We start from the raw sequence: 27029 nt of genomic DNA, 5'->3' as shown, positions 1-27029 counted from the left end.
TGTCCCACTTTTCCCTAATCGTGCTTCCTATATTCTCAAATTTTAAGGTGTGCTACGATTGTTGTTGTTTTTTTTTTTTTTCTTCTTTTTAATCTTAACATTATTACAGTTTTCAAAAGTTTGACGTTAAAAGAAACTCCAAAACTGAGTTAAACCTTTACTGCCTGAGATTGCTCAGCAGCAGACCGTGGAATTAAACCTAGGCCGGTAACAAAGCAGAGTTGAGTATTTTTTCCAACTTTCCTATTCACTAATCACTCAAAGGTGGCTCGTGGATAACTGCTGTGACTTTCTGCTGAGTGCAGCTTCATTCAGTTGCCATGGTGGGAGCTACCCTCATTCGCTAATAGCCGGTTACGCAATGAGATTAAAGAGCCATCTGCAGCACAAACTGAAACTGCTCCATAATCGCGTTCCCGGCTCACGCACAACTCTGGCTTACGCAGGATCTGTGTCTGCTTGAATTATTCACCAGGCTCCCCGCTACTGCTCTCCTTCTCCAGGCTGGGAACGCGCAGCACGGTCAGATATGTCAGCGATTAAATCACCGCGCTTGGAGCACGCTCGGCTCACACGCCGCTTCTCAGATTTAAAGGAATGTTTGCGGTGGTTCAAAGGGAAAGCAAAACCTCTCCCTTCCTTGCGCCTTCTTTGAATGTGCTTGAAAGGGCAGTAGATCAGAGCTTGCTGCTTTTGCCACTCTGCTGTCAACAGCTGAATTGTTAAATCATTTAATGCCAACGCATCTCTTATGTAGCTTCGTAAAGCCTAAAAACTAAAAATACCCGCTTTTATCAAGTGTTTTCAGAGTGTCTATTTTACCTAGTCGTCTGCACAGCAAGGTCTGGGTTCATCATCAGTGAAAATAATTCTGCATTCTCAAGTCTTTTCTGTTCTTACAGTCACCTTCACTAACAAAGTCCTTTTAAATGACCAAACTGGAGACTCGCACGGTAAGTGGCCTTTGTCTTCAGAGGGCTCTGCCATAGGAACGCAGGACGGAGCCCTGGCTGCGTGTGCTGTAAGAGCAGCTCTAACAAAGGCCGGAGCTCCGTGTGTTTCCTGCCGAGAGACACCGGCCCAGGGCTGCGGCTCCGGGAGCTCCCTCCAGCCCTCCCTCCGGCCGGCGGAGGGGCAGAGCCGGGACAGGGCCCGGACAGGGCCCGCCCGGCCCAGGCACGGCCGGCACCGAGCGGGAAGGAAAGGGGGCAGCGAGGGAGGGAGGGAAGAAGCCGAAACGGAAGGCAGGACGATCCGGAACGAGCAGCCCGAGCAGTGCCGGCTAAAACACGAGAGCGAGAATAGTTTATAATACACATTTCAAACAGAACAAGTGACCGGGAGAGCCGCTGCGGCAGAGCAGGGGAGGCGGGCCCGCTCTGGGCCGGGCCAGCGGCAGCTCCGGCTCGCGGTACCCCCGGGGCCGCCCTTCACACCCCACGGCAGAGGCGCGGGAACGGGGAGAAAAGAGCCTGGCGCACGGGGCTTCTTAAAGGTGGGCTGAGCTGCTGCCGCCGCTCCCGGAGGGGAAGGGAGCGGAGCGCGGGGCAGAACAAAGCAGCGGCTGCCGCAGCACGTCCCGGCCCCGCTGATATCCCGGCCGCGCTCCCGCCGCCCCGCGCGGTGCCCGAGACAGGAACTACACTTCCCGTGGGGCCGCGCGCGGAGGCGCATGCGCGGTGGGAGGAGCCCGGCGGGGCGGGCGGGGCGGCAGGTTGCTGTTGTTACAGAGGAAACAGCTGAAGAGTCTCCACATGACAGGGGGGGAAGGAGGAAGTGGGGCGGCCCGCGGGGCTCCGCCGCTCCGGTAGTCGTGGGGCTCGGCCGGCGGCTGCTGAGGGGGAGAGCCCTTTCTGTAACGCGCGGGCTGAGCGCCCTCCAGGGCGGGCTTGCGCTCCGGTGCCGCCGCTGAAAGGAGGCGGGCGGAGAGCGGGGAGCCCCCCCGGGCCGCGGCGCCTCGCCGGGGAAGTTTGGTGTGGGGCGGGCTCCCGCCGGCCGCGGCGGTGGCGCCGGGAATGAACGGCTTCGCCCCCGAGGAGGTGGCCCAGCGCGGGGCAGAGCCCGCCGCGGCCGTGCTGGGCGGTGCGGGCTCCGCCGTGGAGCTGCCGCCGCCGCCGCCGGGGCTGGCTCCGGGCCCGGGGCCGGCTCCTGGGCCGGGTGCGGGTCCGGGCACGGCGGGCCCGGCGGGCGGGGGCGGGCCCGGGGCCGGGCAGCTCTGCTGCCTGCGGGAGGACGGCGAGCGCTGCGGCCGCGCCGCCGGCAACGCCAGCTTCAGCAAGCGCATCCAGAAGAGCATCTCGCAGAAGAAGGTGAAGATCGAGCTGGACAAGAGCGTAAGTCCACGAGGGGCGGGCGGACAAAAGCGGCCGGGAGGTCGCTGCGGCTGTACCTTAGTTGGTTGGGGGACTTTTAATCGAGTTTAGCGGGGGAGGAGGGGAGTTCGGCGGCGGGGAAGCGTTCGTTCCCCCTTCCCACCCCTTTCCCGCAGCACGGGCGGGTTCGGCTGGCACGGCTGGAGCGCTGAAAGTCCCTCCGGGCGGGGGCAGCGCCCGCCTCTCCTGCCTGCCCTGGGCCCCTCTAGCCCAGAGCCCGAGCGCCGGCTCCTGCCGCCGGAGCGGCTGAGCCCCGGTAGCGCCGCTCTTTGCCGGAGGAGCCCGCACGGCTCCGGGCGGCAGTCTGTGTTGTGCGAGGCCCGCGGTAGTTTGTGCTGTGCGAGGCCCGCGCTGCCTGCCCCGCCTCGTGTTGCTGCGCCGCGCGTCTCCCGGGCCGCTTTATCCTCCTCTGGGCGGCCATCGGGCCCGGGCAGGGCGGGCACGGTGCCGGGGAGCCGGCAGAGAGCCTCGCCGGGTGCCTGGGGAGGAGGGCCAGGCGGGCTGCGGGTGGGGCTGCCCGCGGGATCCCCTGCCCTGCCCGGTGAGCACCCAGGGACCCGGCCCGGCTCGGCTGCCCGGCCCCCGGCGCTGCCCCGGCTTTCATTTGCCCCTAAAAGCGCCCAGAGCTGCGGATCCCCGACTGTACGCGCCCAGAGCTCCCAAAGCGCGCACATCCCCGCCAAAGGGAAAGTTGTTAAAAAGAGAAAAGAAAGAAAGTAAAAATAAGTGTGCTGCGTGAGCACGCCGGGTAGCGGAAGTAAACCAGGGAGGGGAGGATATAGCCGGGGAAATGAGAGCCGTGTCTTGGCCCTATAGAGAAGAACTGAAAGCTTGTGTTTTGTTTGCAGGGAGGGAAGGAGGGAGGGAGGGCTGTGTGCGCTGCGGGCTCCGCAGCCCGGCACTGCAGCATTTCAGCCAGCCCGGCGCCCAGCCGTGCCACGGAGCTGCAGCACAGCACACTCTCTCCATTTAAAAAAAGCCAGTAGAAAAGCTTCCCCAACTCGGTTAATGTGGCTGTGAGCGCTTAGGGGTTGTGTGTCTGCGTGCGTTTCAGGCTGGGAGATACACAGCGTGGGTTTGATTGAAAGACGCCGTTTTGTTCTTCTAGGCGAGACATCTGTACATTTGTGACTTCCACAAAAATTTAATTCAGAGTGTGAGGAATAGAAGAAAGAGGAAAGGCAGCGATGATGATGGTGACTCACCAGTGCAAGACATCGACACTCCAGAGGTAGATAACAGTTGATTTTATTTTTTTTTCCCCGAGTTGTTGTGTTAAGCTTATTAATGACACCGAGTCTGCACCAACACCACTCTCCCACTTTTACAGCTTACCTTACATGTGGGAAAGGGAAGAATCTTGATTTGCACTGTTCTTAGTATAATAGAATTTAACTGAATTTTGTGGCATGTTTTCTGATTAAATAGTGCAGAGTACAATGAACAAGAGTCTCTATTTTTGAGTGTCTTATGGTTCTCTCAGAAATCTGCTGTTTTCAGTTTCCTCTTCTCCTTAGTGCTTTGCCACATACCATCGAACTCTTATCTTTTGCAGGACCTGTCAACCTGAAGGGAATTGCACATAGTGCTTGGGATATAAATGCTTCTCTGTCCCGTCCCTCCAAACCTTTCTTTTGTGCTAAATGTATTGCAGAGGCTCTTGGCAATTCCTCCATTGCTTTAGTCACTTTAAACACTGAGTTTAATGGTGATAGCTTTGTTTCTGCCCCACTGTGGGGGGAAGAGCCGTTTGGGGAGCTCTGAAGGAGTGAAGTAGAGAAATACAGTGTCTTTTCAACCTGTTTTCTCCACTGCACACCAGTGAATCTGACCCATTAAAATAAGGGAACCAAAGTGTTCAACCTTTTTCATCGCGTAATCGGTCGGTGTTGAACATAAGGCTCTCCTATGCTCTGGGTTATTTCGTTTATTTCTGCTACAGCGTTGCTTAGCAGGTGCTCCACAGTGTGTTAGTTTTGAGCAGAGTCTGTTATGCCTCTGTGGTCCCTTCTGAGAGGGATTGTTAAAACATTCTTCAGAAATTGCTCTGTAAGTGTTAATTTAATGGCATCCTTATGGTTGGCATCTGCAGATAACAGCAACTAAGTGAGGAAACTTTGTGCAGGAATGTGTGCCTTTAGGCACGGGGCTTCAGTCTGAAGGCTCTGCATAAGAGGATTTTAGGAGATTGAAAGTAGTTTGATGCTGGGTGGTGGTGTCTGTCTGTTAAATATCTGGGATTGTTTCTTGGAAAGTTCTTTCTAAAGCTGGTGCTGTGAGTGACTTCAGGTAGCTCTGTGACACTGTATAATTGCAGCTCTCCTGGAAGCCTGTTTTGTTTTCTTATGCCAGCATTATAAAACATGTCACTACTGGCAGATAGATCCAGAACAAGAAAACAAGCTTGCTTTTTCTTAACAGTATTATTACAAAAAAGAAAACTGGGAACTATTTTTAAGGAGTGTCAGCTGGCTGTTTGGACAAGGGCAGTATGCTCATTCCTTGTAACTACTGTATGCCTTAAGATACCTATTCGCCCTTGACCACCTTTATTTTCAATTATTACCCAGTTTGCCAAGGAAAAAAGTATCATTCTTGTGAACAGTTGTAGGGCTCTGCTGCTTCCATCTCAGTCATGACAATCTTTATGTTGGTTGGAAAAGATTCCTGCAGTACTGGTAGCTTCTGGGGCTTGGTGAAAAGCTGCTGTTCCTCTTTTGCGTGATTGATGCTGCAAGGGTGGCTTCCTCACTGTGGCCTGGGAAGTAGAATTTAATGCCGTGTAAAATTTAGAAACACCAAACATCCTTTATCATGCGAGGTGGCCTCACTTCAAGTCTGGCCAGGTTGCCACTGTGTGCAGTAGCACTTAAGTGTTCTGCAGTGAGACTGTTAAATAAAAGCGAATGCCTTCATCAATCTTTAATGCAGTGAATTTGGAGAATACTGTTGTAATTGCAACTGCCCTAATAGAATTTCTCATTCAGCCTGCTTTCTGTGCTTGCTCTCTCATTCAGTCATCTGATTAAGCTCTCTTAGGTTGTCAGGGAGGATGGGAGGGTAAGCTGTTGCCAGGAGAAGTGACTGATCACAGTACATAGGATTCAAAACTGACCCAGTACTGGATTAAGACTGTGTATTTGTATCCCTGAGAGGACTTTGTGTAATTCTTTCAACTGTTGACTGACACTGAGAAAGAGTTTTGAACATTTATACCCATGCACATAACTACTGCATTTTGCTTGTGTAGCAGAGATACATTTGGGTTCTTTTCTCACCTCAAGCCAAAAGCACTTGTGCTCTAGACTTTGTCCTGATTCTGATACATGATCTTTCATGGTGCAGATGTGCTGTGTCTTGTATGTAATCTATATAAGATTTAATGGCTGAAATCACAATATAAGGGCATCCTTTGACTCAGCATCTTCATAGATGTTATATGAAAGTTGTTATTGGGTTTCTTGTTATCGTGCTGGAACTGGGAAGCAAACAGAAAACGCAGAACAGATGAAAGTACAATAATGAGTTCTAAATACTGTCCACAGCTAAAGGGAGGTAGAGGCATGCTTAGTAACAACAAAACCTCTTAAGTGGAGCTGGGCTATTTTCCTTTCTGCTGGAAGGTGCAGGGTGGGGTTTGTTTTTTGTCAAAATGACATCTGCTGAGCTGACTGTTTACACTTGCGTATCTGTGAGTTTCCAAAATGTTTTTGTGAGGCGAACTATTAATGACTGATTTTTAAAAATTTATATTAGATTGTTTTCTTCCCCTTTCCCCTCTTTTCTTCTAGGTTGATTTATATCAGTTACAAGTAAACACACTTCGAAGGTACAAAAGACACTTCAAGCTACAGACCAGACCGGGACTTAACAAAGCACAGCTTGTTGAAGTACGTATGAGTGTTTCCCATAATAGAAAATGCAACTTGCTGTGGCATGTGGTTTTCTATGCACTGTGATCCTTGCATAAAGTACCTATATAATCTGGATTTTAGGAGAACAAAAGGGAGCTGCTTATCTAGCTTCCTTCATTGGCCACAGCTCCTGAGCCAAGTAAATCAAAAGTAAGAGCTTTCCAGAGGAGGGACTCTTAACTTCCAAAAGGAGTGTTTGCTGCTTAAAAGCACAGTGTTGAACTGGAACAGTAAGATGATCTTCATGCCCCCAAATATCATAGAATCATGGATTTATTCTGTCTGTGCATCAATCACAACTTCACCTGAAATGTCCTGCTGAAAAGAACTAGGAATTGAGAGGTGTCAGTGAAATTCTGGCAAGGTTCAGACTTTACTTTAAAAAACTAGTTACTGCAACCATAGGTTTCTGTATATATAAAGTACAGAAACATGAAAAAACATGCTTCTATTGATAATTAATTCTGTTAACTCCACTGGAATCTGCTGTCAGAAAACTGGAATTGTATGGAATGCACTGTTTCTAAAAGTGCTGAAGCTGCATGTCAGTACAGCTGTATGTTAGCATCTCTGCTTCGCATGAGTGCAATTTTAAAGGAATTCTTTAGTGCTGCAAAGGTGCACTCACAGCATATTGATGTAAGTAAGTGGAAGAGCTGGTGTTTGTTACTGATTCTTCACTTTTGTGCAGTGATACATTCAGCTGTATTTAAGTGTAGACACTGTTTTCATTCCTCCTTAATCCGTGTGGATTAAAAGCAAGGCTCTTAAAGGTATGGGTGATCTCAAGGCTGAACTGTAAAAGAATAGTCCTGTTGCCACTAAGTGTAAGAATGCAAAATCAGTCTTCCATATTCCTGTATGTAGATTAGCTCTTGAATTAGCAGACTGTGATTTGAGAAAGCACAAGCATTTTTTTTTCTGCAAAGCTGGTGTTTCAAAGGGTCTGCTTTAGGTACATGTCAAATGCTACTTGCACTAGGTTATTCCAGTGCTGCATGGTGTGCATGGGCAAAGCTGCTTCTGCCACGTGCTGGATTTGTCTGATCTGCAGGTATTCAGAGAGCTTCCTTAATATACAATACATTGGATTCCTTGTAATCTGTCCTAACATACCATAGACACTGCTCTGGCTGTTACTGAAAGTTCACTTCACATTACTGTATCAAGCTGCTTCTCTATGAATGCTTTTGGGATAGAGTTTAGAAAGCTTCCTAACTTTTTAGTTAGGCTAAACATATATTCTTATATCCTCTGGTGCTTAAGTGAGTAGTTCCATGTTTTTCACTTCATAATTTTAATAACCAGTCTGGCAAAAAGCCAGAGAACAGACTCAATTACAATGTTTTGCAACTTTGTTTTAAAGCTGGTGTTCATTTTGGTGAAGGGAAAGGCTGCTGAAGTGACAAGCGATTCAAGAAGTGCTCACAGATTGTCACATTTCAATAATTACAGCATGGTGAATTTTCATTGATAGCTCTGTTTTAAAGAGCTGAATGTTCAGTTATAGTTCTCTGATAAATCTTGTGTTGTGTTAGGTGTTTCTGTGTGTGATTTGATGCAGACACCACCTCTCAAGCTGAGTGGAGAGCAGTAGCCTCTCATAACTGTGCTGTCACTGTTGATATTCTGCACTCATTACCTGTTATATTCAAGCTTTAACTAAACAGGTGTTTAGTTGTTCTGATAGCATTGAGGGGTTTTTCCCCTGAAAAATTCCTCAACTTTTGACTTTGGAAATAGGAGTACAATCTGCTATATTTAGTTCACAGTTATGAGTAGAATGGTTCCTGTTTACCTTTCTATGACTACTAAAGACTTCTGAAGAGAGGCAGCATTTCCTTTTTTTATAAGCTTCCTAATCGGTCTTTTAAACTTTATTGTGGTATATTTAAATTTGAATCTTCAGTTTTTTATGTAAGAGTGATTGTTTAATTTCCTTGCATTCTTCTTTTATAGATAATTGGCTGCCATTTTAGGACAATTCCAGTGAATGAAAAGGACACCTTAACATACTTCATCTACTCGGTGAAGAATGATAAGAACAAATCAGATCTAAAGATGGATAGTGGGGTTCATTAGGCAGAAAAGGTTGGGACTGAGACTCAGGCTGCAAATCAAAAGACTGAGGTTTTGTTGATATACAAAAGCTTTCTTTGTAACTTTTTCTCCTGAGAGAGTTTGCCTGTTTTATTTTTCATAACCTTGCTGATTTGTTTGAAAACCATCTCTTATGAAAAAAATTTCCTCAGCAAAAGTATTTTAAATAAATATCACTGATATTGTTGCTCAAATGGGTGTGTCTGTAATTTTAATGAGTTGGACTCGATGATCCTGACGGGTCCCATCCAGCTCAGCATATTCTATCATTCTATGATACTTGTATCTAATAGTTAAGCTTTGATGAAGTATGTAATAATATTAAAATATTTTTCAATTAAAATGTGCCAAGGATATATTTATAAATGTACCTCAAGTGCTCATGATGCAATCAATGCCTTTAAAAAAAAAAAGCTGTAGCAGACTTGTCAATAGGTTCTTTTTCCTATGGTGAAAGTCTTTAAGTGTCAGTTCTGTTCTTAGCTGGGCAGGAGTGGCTGAGTAACACTTTTTTCCCCTTTGGAAATAAGAATTGGAGGATTTTCTGATTTGTTTATTCGTTTTGTCATTGTGGAGTTACGTGCTTCAAAGCACTGAGGCCTTCCTGCTCCTATATTAAAATGAAAAAAATGCAGCTCTTGTATTTCAAAGCTGTAAGTACAGACGAAGAGACTGCTGCAGCTTTCTGTGCTGAGAAATCCTTTGACTCGGTAAGAAATCCTTTACCTGCTGACTTTCCATTTGTCTGCATGGACTGCTGCTAAGAACTTAATTGGAGAATGAGAGTCAAGGCTGTGTGGGGTCAATACCGTCTCTTCTAAGAGGCACAGTGTTTCTTTTCCACTGGGTGGATTAGCTCAGGCCTGTTTAAACAGAACAAACCCAAAACTTACGGTAACTTAGGAGGAATAATATCCAGCAATACTTAGGCTTTCAGTTGATTGTCTTAGAAAATTCTGATGTTGAAGATGGAATTATGAATGGCTTCTTGTATTATCAACTACTGTGCCAGTCAAAATGTGTGGTGTATGGAATATGATTTCTTTCTGCTCAAAGCTGTGCACACAGGATGAATAAAAAGCTGAGGGAAAACATTTTTCATCTTGAAGCTGGGGAGGACATGGCTTCAGCTTGTTCAGTTAGCATTCGTTGCAACTCCTAACCTTATCAGATCTTTGTAAGTTTTTTTCTTAATTTGGGAAAAACAAGAAAGCAATATCTACATGATCTAATCTTGATGCTAATCTTTCAGTTTTTTTGAAAATTACTACTCTGCTGGCATCACTACAACTAAGATGCTTCACTTTGGTTTTTTTGACCTGTGATGCTTGCATAGAACTGAATGATGATAAACCCTAACCTCAAACTGGCTGTGTTCCCAGTATCTCTCAGTGGGATGATTTCTTTCACTTGTACTGCTTTATGTATTTCCACAATACAGTTCTGCAGTGCTGGCCTAAGTTCAAGATGGTGATATCTAGCTAGTGACAGCTAAAATTGGTGCTCCTTTGAAGATACATTTTCATGCCCATTTTGTGGCAAACTGTCAATTTGTTTACTAAATGTCCTTTGCACACATTCAGGCTTCTTACTTTCAAAGAGCGAGTTCCATAAAAAGCCAAGGAACATAGTCATGGATGGGGCATCCAAAGGATAAAGAGTTTTTTTATGAGTGCATGACAGAGTTGAATGTTCTCACCTAGGCCTGGCAGGACCTGTAGAAGAAGCTGTGTGAGGGAAGGAGAGGAGGGAAAGAAACAAAAGCAAGTTTTTATGGAAAGTCAGCCTTAAAGTAGTAGCTTAAGTGACCCTATCTTGCCCCAGTGGATTGTGGATTTTCCAGGAGTCATGGAAGGAAGGAAACTGAAAGCCACCTCCTTTAGTACCCGGCTTTGTAGCTGCCTCTAAATGCTTTTGCTATGGCTACTTTGCAAAGCTGTGAATGCCAGGCATATGCAATGTGATTCTTGTAGAAACGATGGCACAAACAACAGGAGTTAACATACTCTAAAAGCTTGTAGAGGCCTTTACACGAGAGCACATACCTTAAGTGTTTTTGCGGAGTGCTGACTTGGGGTATTTTCACTGGATTGCCAGATTTATGGGGTTTATTTTACTCTCAATTGATTATTTGGTAGGAAGCCCAAATTAATCTGCTTGAATAAATACACAAGCAAGGCTTGAAAAGCCTGGTGACACAAACTGTTTAACAGTCAGTAGGGCAAAAATAGTACACACAGACACAGTGCACAGTACAAACATTTATTATTGGCTGTGTATAATCACCCCCTCACCCAGTATCAACCCTTTTTACTAACAAGAAGAAAAACAGCCATGGTGATGTTTCATGCTGACACATGAAGTAAGTGTGGTAAACTTGTGGTAGCAGTTTGGGCCAATGTGTAAGATTAGTAGGTGAACAGCACATTTTTTGAGCAGGGAAGACTGCACAGTTCCTTCAGTACTGCACACTTTTCATGGGACTGACTTGAGAGCTAAAGAGTTCATATGTGGAAGCCTGACTTGTTCAGGTAACTGCTTAAAATTATGTGGTCACCTCTCAATACCTGCCAATACAGATTGTGGTATAACAGAAAAATGGTCAAAAAATTATGTTTCTTTGTATCTATCTCATATATCACAATACTTCTTAAATATTAAGATAATTATCTCTGAGTTTTCTGTAGCTATTGCCTTACAGGGCTAGCCTAAAAAAAGGCAGCATTTAAACTTAATTTTGGGGTGCTGTATTTCAAACAGAGCTTGATTAAAAACTCAGTTGTTCTAATATTTTTAAGTGTTCAATGCTAAGATTAAGCAATTTAAGGGTTTAGAGATTGCATAGTCAAGGCAGGTGACCAGTTAGACATAAGACCCAAGTGTGCTTTAGTACTATTAATGTCAATTTTTTTTTTTTTTTTTTTTTTTTTTTTTTTTTTTTTTTTTTTTTTTTTTCCAGTGAAATACTTTCAAATATGGAAATACATGCCTTTGTATGTGTATATATTTTAAGATGCCTAAACAGAGGTAGGGAGCTTTCTCTTTCAGAAGTGCCAGGGACTGACTGGATTCAGCTTAAAACTGCTTTGAAAGTGTGATGGCAATAATGGAATAGGAGGCTGCACTGCTGTAAGTTGCTCTGAGAGTCATGTTCCTAACAACATGAAGGCTTAGGCTTGAAGTTTCTTTGTCCAAACTAGTTAATGATATTGTGCCCAGTAAGGAGAGTTACCTTTTTTGCTGGGGGATGCATATTAGGATACATTAGGAGCTTGTACAGTCTGTTAAACCATGGAAATGGCTTTATGTAAATTAGGTCAGCTACTGGATTTGAAAAGGAAACTTCTTACATATTTGATACTCCATAAAGGTATAGAAAGGAAATTCTTTCTACAGAGTGAAGTGAGGCAGTGACTTGTGGTTAGAAAAGAAGGGGTTTTTTGTTGGTGGTGGTTTTGTTTTTCCCCTTGAAAACGTTATTACATGATTGTAGAATGATGTCTGTTATCTTCACTTGCAGACTTGAATCATTGACTGTTGCAGGGGATCACAAAAGATACCTTTGGTCCAAAGAAAATATCCCTGAAAGATAGGATCACATATTTAAACAATAAGATTGTTGGTTTATTAGAGCTTTAACATGACATGCATTTCCCGCTGTGGATATTTTTCAGCATATATAACAATATATGTGGGATTACTCTGTGTGGGGGATGTCCTTCCAGAAATGCAAATGCGACTGCAGGTCTGGATGAAGATACTGTGTTTCTACTTCTGCTGGCCTGCTGTGGGAGCAATGACAAAATTTTCAATGGTTGACTGGGTTGCAGAACTCCACCCTGGTATTTTAACTTTGAGAAAATAAACTTATCAGTAGATTATATTATCAAAATAAATTACTTTGGCATGTGCACACATACTGTTTTAGTGCAGTTTGTCCTGAGAGCACAGATGCAAAGCTGGTCTTGTGTCCCTCAGGATGGTGGAAGGAGTATTTTCTTCTGTGTTTGTATCAAAGGAAGAGGCTTTACTGTGCTGCTCAGAGCCTGAGGCTAAAGACCCAAAAGGTGCTTCAGGGTGAGGACACCATATCTGGTTTTAGGGAAAGTTAAAGATGAAAATCTTAGTTAAACCCTTCTCTCAGTTTCAATGTGAGATTTTTAGCTTTAAAAGTCTTTCTCACTTGGTTCAACCTGAGTCTCTTACAGGAGTGCTGAAAAGTTGCCTTTATTGGATTTTAGGGGACTTGAGAAATGAGTGTTAAAAGGAGCACATATGAAAAATCATTTTTGCTTGCCTGTATAATGCCATCACATTTTGGTGCCTCTGAAGTATTAGTAAGTTTTGAACTGTTGATATTTCTAATCCAAATTTACTGAAGAAAACATGTTGCTGAAAAGCTGAATGAAATAATACCTCTTAATACATTTTATTACCTAAAACCAGTATGGGCTGATGGTGTTTATTTAACTCAGTTACATTCTTTCTATGTAAGCACAACAAAAACCCCATGTTCAGTGAGAACTTCACTGTTAGACTTTGTCAGCAAGTCAGGGAGATGTTGATGCTCTTGGGCTCAATCTTTGCCTTGCCTTAAACAAGTATGTGTGAACCTCTGTGCCCCTCCTTTGCTTTTCTGCTTTTAACAGCTATTTTTACAGAATTACTTGTTCAGCTGATATATGTGCGTGCACTTTAGAATAGCAATACAGTTCTCTTCCCTGGAAGAGAAATCAAATAGGATTTTTTTGTGGTCTGAAAACATCTTCATTGCAAAATGCTGTGAATAAGGGTTTGATGTAGTTATTCTTGGTTTGGATCAGACAGAGGAGTCAAAAGTTGGATGATTCAAATGTTGAAGTCCCTGTTAATAGGACAGGGAGGTTTATAAAATATGCTAAGCACATCCTAGGTGAGCCCCTGAAAAACAAATCCTTAAAACTGACAGCAACAGAAAATTGGCTATATCTTGGTATCATTTCAAACCATCTGAAGTGATGAATTTCTTTAAAATTATAGCTTATTCCACGTGTGGAAACTGCAAAATGATGGAAATATAATGGGCAGTTGTGAAGAACTATACAAGTTTACACGAAATGACTGTGATCTTACTTTGGGCAGCAAAGCAATTCATTCAAGTTGCAGTAACAGATCACCTCACAGCCCTTCCCTTCCCAGAAGTGATCTCGCAGACCATCATGGATGTGCCGGAGGTTCTCCTTGCTCTCGGGGAGGCTGTGACAGCTGTGCTCCTGGAGGACCCTCTTGTGACAGGCAGGGCGATGGGGAGGCATGGCAGGCGTGCCCAGGAGGGTGCTCAGCAACAGCACCAAGACCATCTTCATTTCTGCCAAGCTTCCCACAGCGGGATGCTAAAGAGAAACGAGCTACGTGACACACAGGTATTGCTGCTGAATAGACCTCTTCCCTTGATTTGCTTTCTGCCTTGCACTTTTCTTTTTCTTTCATTTGAGCCTGAGAGCTGGAGAGTGTTTTCTCCTAGGAGGTAAATAATATTGCAGCAGAATTGGTATTCATTACTTTCTGTGCAACCTTGGGAATCCTTTCATTGGGAATTGAGGCTTCTGATGCTGGCAATTTTGTTTCTTTGGCCTCTCACCTTGAGAAAATTGCTTTGAGCTGGCCGTGTTTTCTTGGTACTGTAAGTGATTGTATCGATTACTACCAAACCAAGGGGAAATGTCTGGGTGTGAGTCCTTGCCTTCCTGGCCACTTTGCCTGTCAAAACAAGAGTCACTCACATAAAATAAATAGTATCCTTCCCTGTCAAAGCTGTGGAAAAACTGCTTGCTGATTGAATCCTGTGTCATGGGCTGTGTGAGAAACTGAGGCATTAAGCAGCCAAGGAAGCCAAAGCTGTCAACAGTGTTGCCCTGGGCTCTGCTATGATACAGCACGATGAAGAATCTTCTTTATTAGGATTTTTTAGTGCTGCAGACTGCTTAGTTGAGTCTTGCTATTGAAGATCATTAAGGTTTAACTGGTTTTTTAAAAGGTGGGATAAATTGTCCCTTGCAAAACTCTCCTGCTGGCCACTAGGCTTTCCATAGTTCTGTTCAACATGAGCTCTGCTGTTCTGTGCTGCTTTGCACAGTCTGACCATGCCACAAAGCTTTGGATCCTTGAACTTGCATCCACTTTTAAATTAGGCTTTTTCAACTGAGCTTTTATTGGTATTAGGAAAGAGAGTGGGTTTTTTACCTTTGCTCATGCTCAAACAAAATAGATCTATTCTCTTAACTGAATTTAAATATGAATTCTGCTCTGAAAATGAACCTAAGGAATGACCAGCTCTGCCCAGCACCCACCCCGTGTGCTCATTATTTTTCTTGTGTAAGACTTAAGGAAGACTCTGCTGTCCTTCATCTTGGCACTTTGGAATTGATGCCATGGCATGACATCATGGGCCAGCCCTGGTCTTCCTTGTTGGGCCAAAGATTAGAATGTGTTTACCCAAAAATAACAAGGTGTAAGGCAGTGTCTCATCAAAGACTATCAAAGGTGAATTTAAGATGGTAGAGCTATTATCTAGATAAGGAAAAAAATGAGGTATGCCAGCTGTAGATGTGACTATAATATGGGTTACTTTGTAAAAATCTTGAGATCACCCTTGAAAAACAAACAGTAAACTTTTAAATATTTAATTTACAGTAGTTTTTAGTCATTTTTCTCAGGTAGTTTTCTTTACCGCAGCTATCTTATCTTCCATTTTTTCAGCCAATGAATAAAATGCCATGTAAGAAAATCTGGAAATTCAGATTCATATTAGGGATAAAATACAACACCTCAAAGTTTTTTGGTTATTTATTTTTATATTTAAAAGTTTGGGGTTTTTTGAACATCAGTAGCCAAATAAAATGTTAAAAAGTGGCCAATGTATTAAAGAACACGAGTAAAGTGAAAATAAGCTCTTCTGTATTTTTTTGGCTTTTGTTGTAGAAGCAAAATTCATTGAGTAATTCCTTTTAGTTTCCATGAACCTGTATGGGAACTTTTGAGTAGAAGACTCCTATAAACTGCTAGTAATGGAGCCTTGGGGATCTATTTTTAATTACCTCAGAGTGCAGTATTGAATAACATATTGTCTTTATTAGTTTTAGACCTCAAAACTACTACTCAAATAAAGTAAACATTGTTCTAACCTTGGCTGGTGTTTTTTACTTGAGCAAAGAATCTGTATTATTATATTTATGGTTTAATTTTGTGGGAGTATAAACACTTTAGTTATGAGGGTTCTGCTCAGAGAAGTCTAATGCTTAAAGAGAAAAAAAGTATTTATACTATACCTAGATAAATGCCAGTTTCAGGGACTACAATTTAATCTTTTCTTCAAATAGTTGAGCTTAAATAATTAAGTATTTATTGGAAGAAAATTTCCTGTGGTTGGATTATTCTGTGTTCTGCTGAGGATGAGGCATTTGTGATACCTTGTCTTGTGAACTTTTAAAAAATTTCTAGTAATTCAGGTGATCTTTCCCTACCTGGAGTTCAACTGAAATGCTCATTTGAATTTGTTGCCAGCTGCCTATCTCCTCAAAATTTGTAGGAATTCGCTTCCTGGAAAATAGGCACATCTGTCCTGAAAATAGGCACATTCTCTATACACCGTCAAATCGCTAAATTCAAAAATCGCGACCTACAGTTTTTAAGGTGATTCTGTAACTCACTACTTGCCTTGAAAAATAATAGGATATTGCAGTAGTGTTTCATTAGGAGGGTTTCTATGGGTGGGTGCCAAAATCAGTATTAGCAAAGTGAACATGCTGGAGAGCTATGGATAGACAGCTCCTCTGACCAGTTATGCATCTTACCAATGATAAACATTATTACTATTATTATTCAGAAAAAAAATTATAATTTTTTTTCTGCTTAAATATTTCCTCTGGTTTTGTTTGTTTGTTTGTTGTTTTTGTGGGGGTTTTTTGGTTTTTTTTTTTTTTTGTTTTTTTTTTTTTTTTTTTTTTTTGCAGATCACAGTCAAACAGAAACTTCTTGTCAAAAGACCTTTTCATCAGCTCCCTGCACAGGATTGATGCAGGTAAACTCAGCACACCTTTCAGACGCAGCATTTCTGTCTGACAAACTGCTGCAACGTCTTTTCCTAAGTGTGGCTGAACAGATGTTGCAGTGTCACTGATTGCCTAGGTAAAGAACAGAGCTACTATGTGCATGTTTATTTCAAAATGAGTGTCAAAGGCATTGTCTGCTTTTGCAAAGCACAGACGATAGGCTTTTCCATAAAACAAGTCAGGGAAATGCGATGAACAAATCCAATCACTAATGTGCCTCAAAGACTCATTCATTGCAAGCAAGCATCCTCTTAAAGTTCCTTTTTTATATGAAAACCTTCTGAAAAGGTAGCAATGCCAGGCATGCTAAGCCTGACCAGCTGGCTCTATCAAGATTTTATCATTTCAAATCTTAGCAGGAGTAAAACCGTCTAAAAGTACCGAAAACGAGCTCCTTGCATTTACGTAAGTTCTTTTCAGTTAATTATTTTGATTATTTTGACATGGTGTAAGTAAAGTTCAAGACCAAATACACCTGGGAATACAAGTGCTTTGAAATAGTTTGGAACTTTTCCTAAAGGAAAATGGTTAGTTTGGGAATATGCGTGATGAGTCAGGAATTAGTGCTGTCTCTGCTTGTTAAGCTGAGAGTGTTTGAATTATCTTGCTGGGCAATTTGGCACCATCTAGTCTTTGGATCCGCTAGGTGCAGAGGTAATCAGACTGAAGAGAAAACCCCAAGTCTCAGCCTCCTCATCCAAGAACAACAGGGTAATAGTTCATGAGAAGTGATGTCCTTTAAAGGCCACACAGTATCAGTAGGAGCTCAGGTGTTAGAAATAGAGAAAACTGAGAAATGGCACAAATTGTGTATTTTGGCACTTCTAGAGATCATGCGTGTTTGGAAAAATAGAAATATTTGTAGGTTGGTCTATCAACCATTAAAAATATCAATCCTTCATTAAATATACCCTCTTTTTCCCCATAAGTAGGCTGTATTTCTAGTTGCCTAATGTTGAAAACAAGAAATATATCAATCGGTACACTTTTGGTGTATGTTGTGTTCCAGTCTGTCCAGAGGCATATGCCAGGTTAACAAGTTGCACTTAAAAAGCAAATTTATATTAAAATTGTTTCACTGATTCAAAATTAAATGTATTTTAGTGTTTATTTATTTGTCAAGTTTGCCTTTCACAAACACCTGTAAGATGCTGAGTATTTAGTATTTAGGTGTGTTAGTGCTTGATAGTTAGGTTTATTAGTGCGTTACTAAAAATCATTACACAAGAACTGCATAACTGGTAATATTGTAAAGAATTTTTTCCATTTTAAAAATGAAGTCCCAAATCTATTTTACTTGAACAGCTGGTGCACTGTAAGGACAGCAGCTATTCTGCTGAGGATGAATTCAGTGAATTACTGCTTTGTAATTGTCATCAATACCATGATTCTTTCTAGAAAGTGAATTCTCATTAAACCCCATTAGTTTTCTTTAAGACAGCAATTCATTGTGAAGACACCTCTCTCTATATTATATTGAGCACTGGAAAGCAATATAGTCTATTTGGTGACTTCAGATGTTACTATGTAGTATCCAACTTAGAAGAAAAGCAAGATAGTAAAAGAATTATTTTGATCTGGATCCCAACCATGCAACTGTCTTGAATGGTGCCTCTTGCCTGCTCTATACCAGCTTCTCCCAAATCTTCTTCTGCATGCTCCCATAGGTATTTCTAATTCTGTATTCTGTTACTAGAAGGAGCAGAACAAGTAGACAAGGATAATTTCAGGAGCAAAACGTACCTTTCTCTTCTGGTTCACTCCCTTCCACTTTCTTGGCAGCTGTATCTTTTTAGATGTACCCAGAGAGAGCTAAAGCTAGCAGGGATGAGAAGAGGGAGGGAGGGCTGATGGGAAATGCTGTACAAACAGCCCTTTGTTTGTCCTGACTTCTGCCTGTGAGTGGCCAGCGCTGTTCTCCAGCAGCGGCTCAGAGGATGGGCTTCAGGAGCCTCCTCTTGTGGTCCTTCCAGCCTGGTCTTGGGGCAAAAATTTAACATATCCTGTAGCAATTTTTCCGTGGATGGCAGGGATAAGGAACTTTGCAGACCTGAGATGTTCTAGAAACACGTGGATTTATTATTACAAGGGTCATGGGTAAAGAGGGCTTTGCCTTCAGCCACCAGCCTGGGCTGGAGCAAAGCCCTAAAGAGAGAATGGGGAGAGAGAGAGATAGAAGAGAGATAAGGGGTAAAAATGGGGTAGGAACAGGGGGAAAACGTGGGGAGAAAGCAGGAGCAAGTGAGGTGAGAGAGAGGAGAGGAGATGGGCCAAAAGAAGTAAGGGAAGAAGGGTGAGAGGGCCAGAGGAGAGAGTAGGAGACCCAGGAGAAGAGAGAGGTAAGGGAAAAAGGTAGGGGAGCCAGGACAAGAGAGGAGAAGAGAGAAGAGAGGAGAAGAGCGTGATTCTCTTGTTCCAATCCATTCTATCTCTTTTTGTGTTGAATATTCTAATTTACAGTGACCAACCGGCGTGAGATACAAAACCTACAAACTTTGCATGCAGCCTATGAGAACTACTACATTACCATGTCATTTTATATTCTAAACTCTATAGACTTCTTTCCTATGTACTTGTTCCCGGATGCCTCTGCCAAGGTGGAAAGGCAACATTCTTGTCTTTTGTTTTCCTGTCTTCAGCTCATCCCTGTCCTCCTGCCTGCCATGCACACATCTCAAAACTGGCTTTCATTCCTATTTCACTCAGGTTTTACATCTACAGTATTTCTTACCATGCAGTTGTATTCATAAGTCCTTCCTATCCCATCTTTCCCAACAATATCCCTTCCAGCAGGAAACAGTCAGTTCATCCAGGATCTGAGGTAAAGGCGTCTCCTCAAAGAGCAAAGCATAACATCCGGAACAAGGGAAGATGAAAGATCCTGTGGAATAACTGTGTCTTGCTTGTGGAGTGTGAGCAGGCTGGGGAAGATGGGAAGGAGCAGTTTTCTGAGGTTGCACAGCCAGAAAAACATGGTTTCTAGACAGGTGCCTTATTTTTCATTTGATGGACAAGAGCAGGCCTACTCAACAATCTCATGCAGTACTTTAATTTTTGACTTAGGGATCCTTTCAAGTTTTCTGAAACTGACATAATAAAAAAACCCCCTTAATTAATTATTTTAACCAGATTTCTAGTACAGCATGCTCAATGACGCCATGCATCAAGTTCCTTACTGAACTGTGTTTAATCAAGAGATAAAGCATCACGTTGAACAGTATTTCAGAGTCAGTTATTTTAGACTAATTCCAGATTAATCAAACAATCTGGTACCATAAAAACACAAAACAAGGATCTTAAATGGAATTGAAATATGTACTAATGAGAAAATAATCTTGAAGGTGAGGCATGTGTCCTCATATTTCTGTTGCAATTTGACTCTTGTTCTACTGTAGCCATGCTGGACCTATTTTGGACTATGGGAATAGAGAAGTATGATACAGTTGAGCTGTAATTCTTGCACTTTTCTTGTGTGCATTGTTTTGATTCTGATGTTGTGTTGTAAGAGTTTTGTTTTCTCTGTCTATTGGGCTGCTTCCAGTACAGAGGTTTGTTAGGAGTACAAAGAGGTGCCCCTGCTCAGCTGGTTCAGTTTACAATTTGATGTCTCAGTGCTTGTTCAGTTTGATTTATTGGATGCCAGAAGCAAGCTCAGGCCTCTAAGAAGTGCCTATCTCATGTTCTGCTGCCTCAGCAAAGAAAGGGGGTAAATGGCACAGTTATTTAGAAGGAAACCTTTGCAAACTGAGCCTGTCTACTCATGGGCCCATCCAGCAGGGTGCTCCCCCTCTCTGCTGGAGATGGACAGCTGGAATGAAGAGAACAAGGATGCATGGTCATACCTCTGCCTCTAATTCTGGTTAGAAACCTGAAGAAGGACATTTTTTGCCACTGTGGTTACATGCACATGGCAACTTAGAAGAGGAGGGAGGAGGTAGCTGCAGGCAGTGGCTGTCAGAACAGGCCAGCCCTGCCTTTTCAGGGTGACAAAATGCCTGCTGCTCCCTCTGCCTTGCTGCAGAAATTCTTTTCTGGTGCAGAGCATGGCTGCAGCGTTCCGTGCCTTAAATGAGATTATGGTAATGCCTGTGGGAGTACACGGTGTTCCAGGACAGGATTCTCCCTGTGAGCAGGGGGGAGGCTGTGAGCTGCTGCCCGTGTACAGCAGCAGGGGGCTGGCTATATATAAGCAGGGATAAAACTTGGAGACAGGAGTGAGAGCATAGTGTGCTAAAGCTCTGGGCCTGAATGCCTTTTCAGTTACTTGCAAATAAATTTTGGTCTGAATAAATTGAAGGTTTTATCAGAAGGTGTAATAAAAAATTATTAGGATTATTCCCTTGCTTTCTCTTTAAGTTTTCTTGTGTTTTCCAGGGAACAGAGGTGTTTTCAAAACACATTTTCAGAGCCCTGGCTGGACAGCAGTCAGGCGAGCAAATAATTTTGTATATAAAGTGAAGTATGTGAGGGATAGTTATCTTCAGGAGATGTCTTGCTGCATTTTGAGAAAAGAGAGTTCTAACAAAGTTTGTGTTTGGCTGGTGATTTTTTTTGCTCTCCTCCGTAGTTCCATGTACAATGTTTTCAGTCACTGAAAACTTTCAGGAACAACATGAAGTGTGATGCTGCTACAGAGTAGAGACTGAGCAGCAAAGTGGGATTTGGAGGAAGCAAAAGTTTTGAGGAATTTCATCAGTGAAATGCAACCTGAAAGGAAGTCACTAAGACTGCTGTAAAACCACGCTTCGAGGAGTTAAATGTGAGGTATGGCAAATGCATGGAAGGGCTGGGGAGCCTGCATAGGGAAAAAGCAAAGCACATAGCAGTACTTCCAGGTCTTACCTTCTTTCCTCTTTCTCCACTTTGCCCCTGACCCATTACCCTGGATATCTATTTCCTACTGACTTTGTGTCACTCCTTGTCTCCAGGCCTGATAAGCCTTTCTCCATTTTTGGTTTCCTGGGGCCTTTCTCCCCCAGCACTGCATCCCCAGCGGGCTCAGCAGCCGTGTCTGGCACAGGCTGGCAGGGTGCCCGCTCTGACAGAGGGCTATTCAAAACTGCACAAGCCTTTTTGTTCCCTACCATGGCATCTGGGACCTACAGGAGACCCAGAAGGAAATATTGCTTTTTCACCCTCTTTCATCTGTGTAGAGAGAGTAATCCTGAACTGTGTGTGACTCATTTTATTTAGAGACACTTTTTTAGATGTACATATATCCCTGTTTCTGTCTGAAGAGGTAGAGCATTATTAGAGGTAAGATGAAAGAAGACCTACTTTGGGGTTTTTTTTTCTCTTCCTCAGGCTGAAGTTGGTGAGAAGTGATGGCCCATGAGGAGGCAGTGGCAGATGGAGGCAGGAGGGGCTGTGACAAGGTAGCAGCAGCAATCTGTAAGAGAAGAGTAGTTTTCAAAGGAGAATGGCACCTGGTAGGGTGAGACAGAAGAAAGAAAAGGCAACATTGAAATTCAGCTGCAAAATCATGGCTGCCTCTGACATATAGCATTATTCTAGACTAAATTTGTGTGACATGCCCTGGGAAAATGATCTTTTTCTTCTTTTCTTTTCTTTAAGTACCCAGTGCACTCTAAAATGTGCTTTGCATTTTTAACATGAGCCACACAGGTTTAGCTTTTTGCTGTCAATGAAAACCACTTTGCATCTTATTTGTATCCTTGATGCCAACACTAAGCTCTTTGCAGGCTGACAGTGAGAAATAGTGATGCATCTGCACTCACAGTAAATCCCCTTAAAAGATACCACTTTACCTTTGAGTTAACTGGCTCATTCATACATAGAGTTCATATAAGAAGATCCATAAGGAGCCTCAGAACCTGATTTTGGCAGATGATGCAGTCTAAAACTGTACTTGAAGATTAAAAAGGAATGTAAGTATTGTAGGGATGCATAAAAACCTTGGAGACATAATGCCAGTAGTAATGACAGTGCTAAGATATTAACTGCTGTCATCATTTGTTACAGGACCAGAGTGGGTAGAGGAGCTTGGATTCAGTCATCACCACAATGGGCCTTTAAGCAAAGATAAAAAAGATAAAAATCTTATGTGCTCATTTTGCAAATATACATAAGTGTAAAACAAATCTATCTTGTGTTATGCCCCTCATTTCACATTTTTCATCACACAGATTTTATTATATCAGTCAGAAAAAGTAATTAGAAACAGTTTTTGTGCTTTTGTTTAAAGTAGTTTTAATTTTTCCATTTGTTCTCTTGATTTTTTTTTAAGAAAATGTTCTGTTAAATACTCTACAATTGCCTTTCCAATTCTTGCATCTGATAATTTGCTTTATACCTTGTACTTGCATTAGCCTGGGGGATTCATCTGAATTTTCTGGAACACTGTTCATTGTTTGTTCCGTACAGTAGTTACTGTTCATCCAACATTTCTTCTATTTCTTGCCTTTGTTTTTGAGCACTGCTTTGCTTCCAGGTGCTGTTTTCTGCAGAACCCCTTTGTTTCCTCTCTCTCTCTCTGATTTTTGGCTTACTGGTTTTACTGTCAGTTTTCACAACTTCTTCTGCAGGCTGCAATCTGTGCTTGGTAAAAATAGTCAACCCAAAGTGCTGAGCTAATCAAAGGCATCTTTTAGTGTATTTCCTCAGACCAATGGCCTGTTGGCACGCTCAGGCTGTTGCTGATTTTTTCTCTGAAGGCAGAGAGGATGCAGTATAGTCAGAACCTGCTGACCTTATGAACTATCAGTTCCAGACAGGCCAAATGAGCCAATGTTTTCAGTGTGTATATATAAAGTTTGGTGTCTCAAGCTGGCAAATGGGTCTGAATGTATTTATGGGAAAATTATTTTAAATTGAGAAACTATGCCCAACCATCACATATTGCTCATCTGATACCTAAAAATCCATGCCTGCTCTGATTCTCTAATGATTTAGGATGTTATTGGGTTTTGCTTGGGCCTGGTTTTTTACTGTTTAGCTAGGAATTAGCTATTGACACCTAATACCTGGCACCTGACCTTGAGGATCTGGAGTATCCTGCAGCTGCTGAAGTTGCCTGGTGCCAGGGATGTGAGAGAAAACCAAGAAACACCTCTGCCCCTAGCACCTGTGCTATTTTCTGTCTAGTTGAAGAAAATAAAAATGAAAATAAAAACAAAACCTGCAGACTTAATTATAATATTTGACTTCGTTTTCTTTAATCACCACCACCGAAAACATTATGATTGCTGCACTGACTTTTGAAGTCCTTGACCACGCTGCTGCTTTTGGCCTGTCCCAGGGTAGCTGTGACCCTACACAAGCTGGGCACTCAGCTCTGGGGTGTTGCAGTGATACCATAAAAGCTTGTCCAGCCTTCAGACTTTCATCACAGCTGTACAGGCAGCAGAGCCCTGAAAGACTTCAAGTGTGATTGTGTGAGGCAAAAACATCTTTGCCCAGGTTGGCCAGTCTAGGGAGGACAGCTTTAAAAAAGAACAAGATGGGAAGAAGATGGCAGCCCACAACTGAGTGAGGAAGCCATCATAACCTCAGGAAACCTGCAAAATAATCAGGAGCAGAAAGAGAGAATACTGTGCAGCTAATGGTTAGGCTGCCACTTAAAGAGCCTGGAGAAACAGGCTGTTAGGAACACCTTTATGTTCAACAAAAGCAAACACAAAGTCCTGTGGGAGAGGAAGAATGACCCCATGCACTACAATAGGTCGTGGCTGGAGCACAGCTTTGGAGAGCAGCATCTGAAGGTCCTGGATGGCACCAAGATGGATAAGCCAGCAGTGGACCCTTGCAGAAAAAAGGCCAACAGTCTCCTGGCCTGCATGAGGAGTGTTGTCAGCAAGCTGGGGTGGTGATCCTTCTCCTCTTCTCTGCTCAGACACACGTGGAATGCTGGATCTGAGTGACCTAGAGTGACAGAAATGTGGATAACCTGGAGTGAAACCACTGAAGGGCCACAAAGGTGATTAAGGGACTGGAGCATCTGTTGCACAAAGAGTCTGGAAGAGCTGGGACTCTTCAGCCTGGAGAAAGGAAGCCAAGGAGAGATCTTGTGTTTATCTCTATCTGAAAATACCTGGTGGGGAGTTGGACAAAGAAGAAGGAGCCAGACTTTTCTTAGTGGTGCCCAGTGACAGGACAAAAGGTAATGGACACCAGCTTGAACACAGGAGATTCCACCTCAAGATCTAAAGAACATTTTTATCTGTGAGGAAGGTAAAAAAGTGACCACAGAGACTGTGGAGATCTCCTCAGAGATATAAACCCCCAGCTGAACACAGGCTGGACCAAACTGTAGCTGACCCTGCTTGCAAGAGAGTTGGACTGCTTAGTCTCCAGAGGTCTCTTTCAACCTCATCTACTCTGTAATTTCAGCCCTCAAATGAAAATCAGCTACTAGTGCTCTGATAGGCTCTGAACTGTAAATACCATACTGAGTGCACCATCTTGAGTGAGCTTGTGTAATTGTGGTTTTACAAAGCAAATCTTTTGTTTGCAGACTCCCTCTCTGTCCCTATTGCTTCTTGTCAGGCCACAGCCCAGATGCCCTGGAAGAACAGCAACTTCCCTGTGCTGTGGCAAGTGATTGTATATGCCACCATTTGTTTCTGAACATTAAGCATGAATAAAAAATTTAGTTTTCCTTAGGAACCTCTGATGAGGGATTTTTGACAAAAGCTTTCTGAAAACTGCAGATGCTGTGATAGAAGCTGAATGACTCTTAGCACTTAGTCACAGCTCATCTCACAGTGACATTCTTCCACCTGCTTTACCTGCCAGGAATAGTTTTGGGGTGTAAAAGCTGAAAGGTCTTTTGCCTTTGAATTTCAGCATAACCTCTTCATTTGTTGATTGGTAATAATGAGGTCTTTTTAGATTTTTATTGACAGAAAAAGGATTTGTTTGTCTAATAACTAACACGGAGTAATAGTTATAGTTCTTAAGTATTTGCCTTATTTTTGCAAAGTTGTCCCTCTGGCCTCTTTCATCCAAGGAATTATTACCTTTAGCTTCAATTACGTGGTCCCTTGGTAACTTCAAATTGATTTACAAAGGTTTTGTACCTGTAAAGGGCTGTGAGCTCCTGAGCAGAACTGCAGCTATTTTTTTTTCCAGGTCTTTATATATCCTACAGCTACTGATAGCAAATGCTACCAGCTTTGGGGATAATACAAAATAGCTAGCAAATACCTTGGTGTTATTTGAGCTAATGCTATCTGTGGTATTTCATATTTTGTGAGATGAAGACTGTAGAGACATGCTAATTACACCTATGTATGTACCCCAAATGAAGCTCCACACAAGGAATTCGGAGGATTCACCCAAACATAACTGCTGCTGACAGATACTGCATTCTGCAGCCCTTTGAAACATATTTTAAAAAGATAGATCTTTGGCTCTAACAGAGGATGGAAATGAAGAGAGGAACATCTCTCCAGTCTGCAGCATTCTCCACGCAAAGTGAGACAGCATGCTTTGCTGCTGGAAGGGCTGGATTAATATGCTGTGGGGGGCTCTAGGCAAAACACTGCCTGTTGCTTTAATGCAATAAGTGAAGAGGAATTTTACTGAAATCACTTTTAAATTCGGGTTTTTATTCTGCAATCAAAACAAGACAAAACTTCAGTGTCTGATGTGTACAAGCTGCAGATTGCATTCATAACTGACATTGAGGAGTCTTCCCTATACTTTTAGGTAACAAAACCACAAATCACAGCTGAAACGTTTTTTTTGAATAATATTAGACTTGACACTCAACAGGGACAAATAACATGGTCTTGTTTGTAACATATGTCAGTGCAGCTGATTTTTAGTCAGCTTTAACTACTAAAAGAGACCACTTACTGTTGTAGTTTACTATCATCATAATCCAGAAAAATCCACAAAGATTGTTATTTGTGGAAAAATGAGTTTCATCTAATCAATCTTTATTTCTGAGCAGAAGCTGAACAGGGATGATAATTATTCTCTTGCTAGGGTATACAGCTTGCAATGAATACTTTTTACATTGTTCCCCTTGGTCACTACAGTATACTCTTTCGATATTATTTTATTTTTAAATATTTATATATTCTAATTCAATAGGAAAAACAAGTCATCAAATGATGTCTTTATATGCTTTTTTTGGTGATCCACAAGTCAATAGAGAGTATGTTTTGGTTTCCATGAGCAAGGGTCTTGGTAGCTCCTTCAAAGGTACTTAGGTGACTACTTCATTGTTGCATGTTTCTTGTTATCACTGTAAATAGTTTGCAGAGCTTTTAACTTTGCATTTAAATTTGTATATCATCTAACAGTAGACCTCTGTTTTCCAAGGTTTGAAAATAGATCTTTACAAGATCTCTTTTATGCAGGTCCTCAGCTGCTTCTTATGCAGTCTTCCCTGGTCGCTGGAATGACTGAGAATTTAATCCAAAGCAATGTCAAAAATACTTTCCAGACTCTCTCTGCTTCAACAGAGACTTAACTGCATCATGTTCAGAATATCTAAAACTGAATTATTACTTTATAATCTTTGCACAGCCTCTTGATTGTATTAGCAAGAGCTGACAGTAGAGTGTTAGGTAAACATTATTCAA

General features: G+C 42.6%; 2 protein-coding genes and 1 long non-coding RNA gene across 3 annotated transcripts in view; 2 read left to right on the top strand and 1 right to left on the bottom strand.

The window, feature by feature from the left end:
• Nucleotides 1-27029, top strand: part of LOC310909256 — a 100799-nt gene that overhangs the window by 19711 nt on the left and 54059 nt on the right. The window lies entirely within an intron of this gene.
• On the top strand, nucleotides 1729-8580 carry SAP30 (Sin3A associated protein 30). The gene is made up of 4 exons (XM_083861660.1): nucleotides 1729-2333; nucleotides 3481-3603; nucleotides 6164-6262; nucleotides 8246-8580. The coding sequence occupies exons 1-4, from the start codon at nucleotides 2016-2018 to the stop codon at nucleotides 8366-8368; spliced, it is 663 nt and encodes a 220-aa protein (XP_083717786.1). The 5' UTR covers nucleotides 1729-2015; the 3' UTR covers nucleotides 8369-8580.
• Nucleotides 10635-18277, bottom strand: SCRG1 (stimulator of chondrogenesis 1). Its single transcript, XM_083861661.1, has 3 exons — nucleotides 18220-18277; nucleotides 13499-13758; nucleotides 10635-11968 (listed from the first exon to the last, which is right to left on the bottom strand). The coding sequence occupies exons 2-3, from the start codon at nucleotides 13729-13731 to the stop codon at nucleotides 11914-11916; spliced, it is 288 nt and encodes a 95-aa protein (XP_083717787.1). The 5' UTR covers nucleotides 13732-13758; nucleotides 18220-18277; the 3' UTR covers nucleotides 10635-11913.

Source organism: Zosterops lateralis (genome assembly GCF_965231275.1).
Source record: "Zosterops lateralis genome assembly, chromosome: 5".
NCBI lineage: Eukaryota > Metazoa > Chordata > Aves > Passeriformes > Zosteropidae > Zosterops > Zosterops lateralis.
This window is presented reverse-complemented; position numbering and strand designations above follow the sequence as displayed.